Source organism: Priapulus caudatus, unplaced genomic scaffold, assembly GCF_000485595.1.
Source record: "Priapulus caudatus unplaced genomic scaffold, Priapulus_caudatus-5.0.1 Scaffold1367, whole genome shotgun sequence".
Classification (NCBI taxonomy): Eukaryota; Metazoa; Priapulida; class Priapulimorpha; order Priapulimorphida; family Priapulidae; genus Priapulus; species Priapulus caudatus.
This window is the reverse complement of record NW_014578428.1, coordinates 38023-46474: the sequence shown is the minus strand read 5'-3', so window position 1 is coordinate 46474 and position 8452 is coordinate 38023. Positions and strand designations below refer to the sequence as shown.

Sequence of the window (8452 nt, the reverse complement as noted above, 5' to 3'; positions counted from 1 at the left end):
TTAACTTAACCCTATCCGTAAGGCATTTGTAAATTGAGGAGTCGTCCTGCTGTCTGGAATAGAATCAACATGATTGATGATGCGCAGTTGCTACTGCTAATCCCATACGTATATGCAGTAGGTAATTATATGCGTAATGCATATACATCGCACGCACGCACGCTGGAGCGAGACATGCACACGCACGCACGCACGCGACGGACATGCACACACGCGCGTAACACACCACGCACGCACGCACGCACGCACGAGAACATGGCACACGCGCATAGCACACACACACACAACAAACACGAGCACGCACGCACGACACGCACGCACGCACGCACACAAACACACACATATACATACATACAACACGACGCCAAACGAACACAACACACACTTACTGTATTCTATTGTTCTGCAGAACGTGTGCGTCAGATGTTCTCCATGAATCGATTCCTTGTCATAGGCCAAAGTCGGTCCCCAGTTTTCACGTGACCTTGCGGAAGGCAGAGAGAAAACCCGTTAGCCACACTGTGTTACGACCTCCCCCACAGACGACACAGCACAGCGCGGCAAGGCGTTGCCTGCGATGCGTATCAAACTGCCTGCGTCAACGACGCACGCAATAGCTTACGCGACAGAATCTCACAAGGTCTAGTAATGTATTCCGAGTGATGATGACATTCAATATAATCAGATGAATTCAATGAATTGTTTAGTGACTTGATGATTCAATGCAAATAAACATGCGACTGATTTTACATGGGAATGGAAAGGCATCCCTCCCCGTAGGAGGGGGTTTGCGAGCGGGCACCTCAAGAATATTTTGATATATAATGGATGCTCTGTAGTACATATACTGGTTTACTGATTATGATCCTGATATAAAACCAGATATGATCCTGGGACCATGAACCGTGGTATCTGAGCATCAATTCCACTCAACACTAATTCGAACACCCTCAATCCGAAAAAACTTTTTTCTTCACGAATTTACACTGATCTAAATAAAACAGACATCGTGGCAACGAAAAAAACAAGGGAACAACCGAGAAAAACACTTATCCACGCGAAAACCCAACTCATCCTCACTCCATTCCCATTCCGTGACCGTGTTTGCGCTGGGTATAAACGTGCCCGACTTGAATCAATGAATGTGACCACACGCACGTCCACGGGCAGATGTTGTCATGCATGATCAATCGCCACGCATTCCGTCCTGGGCACGAGCTATACCCCGACACGCACGGTCGAAGAAAGGGAACGAGTGTTCCCCGTGGGTCGGCGTTGTTGTTTATCGTTGCCACTAGGGCCGTTTTTTTTCAGATCAATGTAATTTCGTGGAGACAATGTTTTTTTAAGGACAGTGGGGTGTCAAGAAGCATGTTTTGGGGTGGAGATCGACAATCATACGCGCCAGGCATGTACCACAAAAGAGATCCACTTATCAAATTACGCCCGACGACGGGTGCGGGGGCGGCGCGGCTCACCTGAGTGATCGAGGAGAATGTTTTCGGGCTTAGGATCTCGATAGATGATGCCCTGCGAGGTGTAGATGCTCCAACGCCAGCGTGATCTCGGCGAGATAAAAACTGTCGAGAGAGAGAGAGAGAGAAACACACAACGTGAATTAGCGACTAAACATTTCCAGCTTCAGCGACTAGGTAACCGACGGCAACGGGAGGCTCGCGGGAGGGAGGCGCCGTTAGACGGATTAACGAGATATTCCTTGATGTGCGCACATCCAAATCGAGACGCGCGCTGAGATGCTGCGCTGAGGCGCAAAACCGAGACGTAAACCGAGACACGTGCCGAGACGTAAACCGAGACACGTGCCGAGACGTAAACCGAGACACGTGCCGAGACGTAAACCGAGACACGTGCCGAGAAGCAAACGAGGACACGTGCCGAGACGTGAACCGAGACACGTGCCGAAGACGCGAACCGAGACCACACCCGAGACACGCACCGAGACGCCTGCCTCGCTCGCTCGCTCACCACGCCCGTGTCCTCGCATGAAGATGCCTCGCGGGGGTCGAGGTGCATGAACAGCTCTCCGCCGACAGGTACTCGAGGATCAGGTAGAGCTCGCCGCCCGTCTTGAAACGCGTAGATGAGGCTGACGATGAACGGATGCTTGACGGCCTCGAGGATGTTTCGCTCGGCCTTCGGTGGTGCCGCCGTGTTCTTCTGGTTCCGCACAATGCTTGCCTGCAGAAAGAGAGAGAGGAGGTGAGAGAGAGGTGGGTGAGAAGAGGGGGGGAAGGAGGGGGGAGGAAGAGAGAGGGGGGGAGAGGGGGAGGAAGAGAAGTGGGTGAGAGAGGGGGAGGAAGAGAGAGAGGGGGAGAGGGGGAGGAGAGAAGTGGGTGAGAGAGGGGGAGAGGGGAGGAAAGAGAGTGGGGTGAGAGAGAGGGGGAGAGGGGGAGGAAGAGAAGTGGGTGAGAGAGAGAGGGGAGGAGAGAAGGGGGAGGAAGAGAGAGAGGGTAGAGAGGGAGGAAGAGAGTGGGTGAGAGAGAGGGGGAAGAAGAGAGAGAGGGGGAGAAAGAGAAAGGAAGGGAGTGAGAGGTGGTGGTGAGAGAGAGAGCGAGAGGGGGAGAGGGGTGAGTCACAAACATAAGGAAGAGAAGGGAGGAAACAATAGGTTAGTAGACATTCTACACCACAGGACCCAAGAGGTGGGTCATCAGTGACAACAAACAATTGGAGAACTAACAACATTTTCAAATATTAACATACCTTTTTTAGAACTTTCATTGCAAATATCTTGTTAAGGTCCATGCCTTTAATCTTCTAACTTGAAACACCTAGAATTATATTTACAATAACAGTGTCAGACAATTCAAGCAATGATCAACGATTACGTAACAGCATGATCCAATCTAAATATAATGCTTTCGTTTTTTACTTCCTACTGTTGCATAATTTCTTTATGCGGTTTTTCTGAAAACTAAATAACTAGTCAATGCTGCAAAAAACATGAGACCACAGATGGATACTACACAAAGGAAGGTTTTTTAATAATCAATAGCTTTAATATAATATTGGCCTCTTTAATCCATTCATATCAGCTAAACGTTTGCACATTGGTTGAAGAGCAGCTTACAGACCAACTCTGTACTGTACGTAGTACAACACGTGCCATCCACGCACTACCCACAGGCTAACGTAAATTATATACAGCCAAAACCAATAACAGAGAGAGAGAGAGAGGAGGGAGAAAGAGAGCGAGAGTTAAAAGTAAGCAAGGCCAGCTTTAGACGGGCGACGGGCGACACGTGTGATCATAGGTAAAGCTCATCTCTGCTAGCTACGCTGGGCCAGACTAACGTGCGTGCGCAGGTTTGCTTTGCGATTGTGACACAGATAAAACGACCGTGTGAGCTTGGCCTAAATTCAATGACGTAGTGCGAGCGTACAACGCACGAGGTTTTCACGAAATAATTACTGTTCGCTGCTGGCTTAATCGCATGTCGTCACGGTAATGATTTTCCTCAAGAAACTGTGCTAAACCCATCAAAGATTTATACGCTAAAACACAAGCGAATCTCCGCCAAACGATTTGCGTTTCAGTGCGTTATAGAGAGTAAGCACACACCTAGCTGCTCTCATATATATACAAAAAATTTCCCACACGAGCAGGAAATTGTTGTTTAAACGTTCCACATCGTCAGCGAGGCGATATCCATTTTAAGTTTAACGATTTATTGAAGTAGAGCAAACAGTACGAAACAGAACGGTGTAACATACCGTCAACTGATGCTCAATTTCCTGTTGTACAACGATGATAATTTGTGCAAGTGTTTCTGCGTTTGAAAATCAAAAGGGGGACAGAAGTGCAATCAATATGCACATTACGGAATTTACATCACACATTTTACTGAGACCGAAGTTACACTGCAAAGCGTGGAAATGCCAAAAAATATTAGACATGTAACAAGTGCTTAACTGACTGTGACACAAGCAGATTATTTACTTAATACTTGGAATTGACTCCCTACCTTTCCATAGCCTCCTTTTCCAAGAACCTTTAGAAGTTCAAAGTGTTCTGGACCTATTTTCTCATTGATCGACGTATTCACGGTCTTCTCTGATATTTCAATGGTCTCTAACTGTTCCTCACTGTAAACAGATGCAACGTTAGTAATGCAGCGTGTTATGTACACCCACACGTGTTCATGCATGCTCACGCACGCACACACACGTTCACTCACGCGTCACGCCTACACATGCATGCACATGCATGTTTACACATACCTTCTCACAAGCATGTGCACACACGCACGCATGCTCGCACATGCACACGCACACGCACACGCAGACACACACACACACACACACACGCACGCACGCACGCACGCACGCAAGCACGAACGCACACACACACACACACACACAAACATACACACGTGAATGCAATAATACAATGATTCTATTCCATATTCCCTGCTAAGAATCGTAAGATGAATCAATAGATTTAATGCATCTAATGCGACCACATTGTCTATGCAATAAATCGCACATCATGACTCTTGTCGAATACACAGCTTATGATAGAAAATCACGACTGATACAAAGTTTGAAGAAGACTGAAGCCATTGACGTTGTACGTTTATGTGTATCATGTTAAATACAGGGTGCGAAATTAACGCGAGTCCGGAGTCAAATACTCCCTGATTTACTGTCGGACTCCCTGATTTGACATATGCAGGAGTCCGTGTGACTCCCTGAAAATTCTGCTATACTAACTAGTTCATTCCAGAGCGGACTCCCTGATTTGACATATGCAGGAGTCCGTGTGACTCCCTGAAAATTCTGCTATACTAACTCGTTCATTCCAGAGCACGGCCTCGCGGAATGTTCCAGTATATGCCCAAAGAGAATTTGGCAGACGGGCAACCTCATGAATCTTCATATATGCGTTATTGTTTTCTTTAGTTTTGAACTTCAGACTGCAGACTCCCTCTTTTTGAGGGGCAGGGAGTCCACCCCATGGAGCTCCTTGTTTGCACAAGCTTAATTTTCTACCACTGTATAATAGCAGTGGCTCGAATATAAGAAAAAAAGTGGTTGTTGCCTGCAGACAACACCGCGTCTAAATCGGGTTGTCTGCAACAATTTATGGGTTGTCGCAAAAAATATCCGCGCAAATCTCTCTATTTTCAATCACATATAATAAATGAACTCAGAAAACACCCCACAAACAGTGGGTAGCCAGGAATTCTTTTAACACGGGGGCCAAAACAGCGAAACTGTACAAAATAGTGGGTGACTTAATATTTTACTGGCTCCTCGCCTCCTCCTCCACACCCTACGGCTCCTCTACCTCTCAGCTCTGCAATCTTTATTTTGGGCGCCATGCGAAAAGGCGAATTTTTGTTCATTGTTCTCTGCTCCCAAGATATGTAATTGTTCCTGTGCGGAGGTCTAGGATTCCAAGGAGGGGGGGGTGAAAAACAGGCTGGGGGGTATGGGGTTCTCCCCAGAAAATTTTGGAAACTTTGCTGCGTTTGCTGGTTCCAAATTGAGTTCAGCGGCTCTCATAAATCAGAAAACCTGACATTACCAATGTTGGAAATAGCAGCTGTCGGCCATATTTTTATATTATTGCCGGATTTTAATTCGCGATTAAAATTTCTTGAAGAGGCTAGAAAGACACTCGGAATTCTGAAGTATGAAGCTGAAATTATTTGTGCCAGCTAGCTACACGCAGTTTGGTTGGGATTGTTATTGTCAGTTCAGAAGCAAAATATTGAAGCGCAAAAGGTTATACACCATAGATTAATTGGGCCGTACCACGCGTATATAAAGATAGCCGAGTCGGTTTAGAGTTTAGTGTTAGGTTTTAGGTAATTCTTGGTTGTCGCACCGGGCAATGGTCTCAGACTTGTTTACGGTTGTCCGGCGAAACTTCTTGTTTCAGTCTGGCAACGGGACACGCTTAATGTTGAGCACTGATATATATATACTATAATATAACAGTCTCGCGCAAAGTACAAAATTCTTTCTGGAGCATTCGGTCCAGTAAAAATAGATTTTTAGCCCCAGACCGAAATGGATATGTTACTGGAGGCCAAGAAAAATATTGAAACATTTAAAAGCACAGTTCACATCTCTGTTGGGGCTTTTTCTTGTGACATATCTAACACATATATGCTTTCGCTGCTCATCAGCCAGCTATGTCTGTTGACCGTCATGGGAGATCATAAAGCTGAAAAAGCTAGCACTCCGCTTATTCTTTCATCATTTCCGTGACGCGTCACAATCAGCATGCCTTGCTTGGCCAGCTTCTGCTCATTGATGTAGGTTCTGGCACCCCTAATTTCTAGGTGCTTTGGCCTTGTCCGTTGTGTGATTCCTAGGTATACATGCAGTGATAGTAATGATAACAACTTCGCCATGATAGTTGAAGCGCACGCACGTCGCATTGTCATCATTTTCCTTATTTTATCATCATAGCAGCAATCGCTAGTCGGGCCTTTGCCGACAGCATAGATTAATTCTGGTACGCACTGGTATATAAATAGCGCATATGGAGGGGTATTAGGGTTCGGGGCGAGTGTGTGGTAGCTGACGTAGCTCGTGCCTGCTGGCGTGAATTAGTTGATATGAAGCGTTACGCGACCACGTCTGGTCTGGTAATAGCCAAATTTTCTGTCCGGACGCGGCGTGCAAAAATCAGCGAAATTTGTCGGCGACGGTGCCGACGGCTTTTGGCGAGGACTGAATATAGATCTCATATTAATCAAGCGGCAACATATAGTGTTGGCCAATAGCTCACGATTCGTCATATAGTTTCCCACGCAATGATCATCTGTTGGTCGCGCAAAAAGGAAAACAAATTATATTATAATGTTAGAGTAAAAACTTTACTTGACAAATATGCAAACTGACTGAACTCAAACAGCAGTGACGAGATAATGCGTAATAATTGAGGAAAACTGAGAGAAATGAACAATAACCACACTGGTCATGTAAGCTACAGTTAATTAATAGCAAATAATTGAGTAAACCAGTTTCATTACGCGAGGAAATAGAATGGCCAATCATAACAAAGTGAGTAACACTAAACAGCAAAATAAGTTGATATCTGAAACCTGCTTCATGAAAGATGCTAGCAATGGCCAAACTGAGTAGTGATAGCATTACACTATTATAAGACTAAATGCAATATGCAAACAGCGCCGTTTTGTCCGGCTCCATTTCTGTGTCACAACGCTTACACAAGGGCTTAAATTTTTGTCGATAGCTGCTACCACGCGGCGATACAAATTTGGCATGTTCGTACATGATAGTGTGGATTCCAATGCGCGGTGCAGGCAGTACATATATGCAACTCCAAGTACATTTCATCTGATAAATACGCAGTAAATATCTAGATAATATTAGTACTACTCAGTAGTGCGTAGTGGTCTAATGACTAATGTCGTAATGATTTTTACATTATCACAATTAACGGCAAAAAAAAGTCAAATACACTTTGCGCCAGATTGTGAACTGTGTCAAGTCTATTTAACGACCGCTAATTATTGACGATTACGTTAAAATCGTAAATACAAAGGTATGTGAACAGTTATTTTTACATGTAAGGATTAACAGAATAGATCAACTTAAGAGCGATATGGCGCTGCGCACAGTAGCGCGTACGAGTAAGCTTGTACTTGTATTGTAAGTGTAACTTGTCAAGCTTGTAGCAAATTACTGTGAGGGTTTGGCACGCAATTGGACCGTTGCCAATGGCCTTATTTTTTTACCTCAGTCTATTCACACATGCGTTATTTTCTCACGCGGGGTACATATAAAGCATGAGAAGAAAGTTTGTAAGATAACTATGCAATAATTAGCAGATGGAAATAGAACGGTGTCTTCTGATTACGCAAAGCTATGTCGGCGCGTGCTTCGGCAATGCCGAGGAAAGAAATAGCAGCGCTGATCACAATTCTATATTCGTCGTCGGATTCTAAGCTTGCAATCTTGCTCAATATCTTCGGCTAGCTCTAGCCTGGAATACGGTGGTGGCCATGCGTTCTACATGGATGCTAAGCAGGTGGTCACAATATGTGATAAAAGCGGCGGGCCTCTGCGCTTTATAAGTAAAACTAAAAGAAGAGTAGATAAATGCACAGGTGCACACTGTATGATTACTGGGCCTCATGTCGTCATCGACTTGTGTGCACGGCAAGATGCTCTTTTGGATGAGAGGGGGTAGATGCGGGCGAAAGGCTGTTGTTGTTTTGTGTTTTCGCGATTTCTTTGCGTTGTGATTGTTATGAAATAGCTTAAACCTATAATGTTTATAATTTATGAGTGCACTAATTGTTTCTTCAAGAATGAAAGTAATCAATAGCATATAGGACATGTATGTAGTAAGTTTGCGTCGTATATCTAGCATAAACCGGCACACAGGCATGCATTTTGAGGGCTGATGGGTGCTAATTCCGAATTCGTGCAGGCGTCAGTGCATTCA

At 45.1% G+C, this 8452-nt stretch overlaps 1 protein-coding gene across 1 annotated transcript in view; it reads right to left on the bottom strand.

The window, feature by feature from the left end:
• Window positions 1-8452, bottom strand: part of LOC106816397 (ribosomal protein S6 kinase beta-1-like) — a gene marked incomplete at its 3' end in the record, with an annotated part of 20355 nt that overhangs the window by 8405 nt on the left and 3498 nt on the right. Inside the window, 2 exon segments of the mRNA XM_014820999.1 lie at window positions 2725-2778; window positions 3969-4107. Coding sequence (XP_014676485.1) covers window positions 2725-2778; window positions 3969-4107 — 193 coding nt within the window.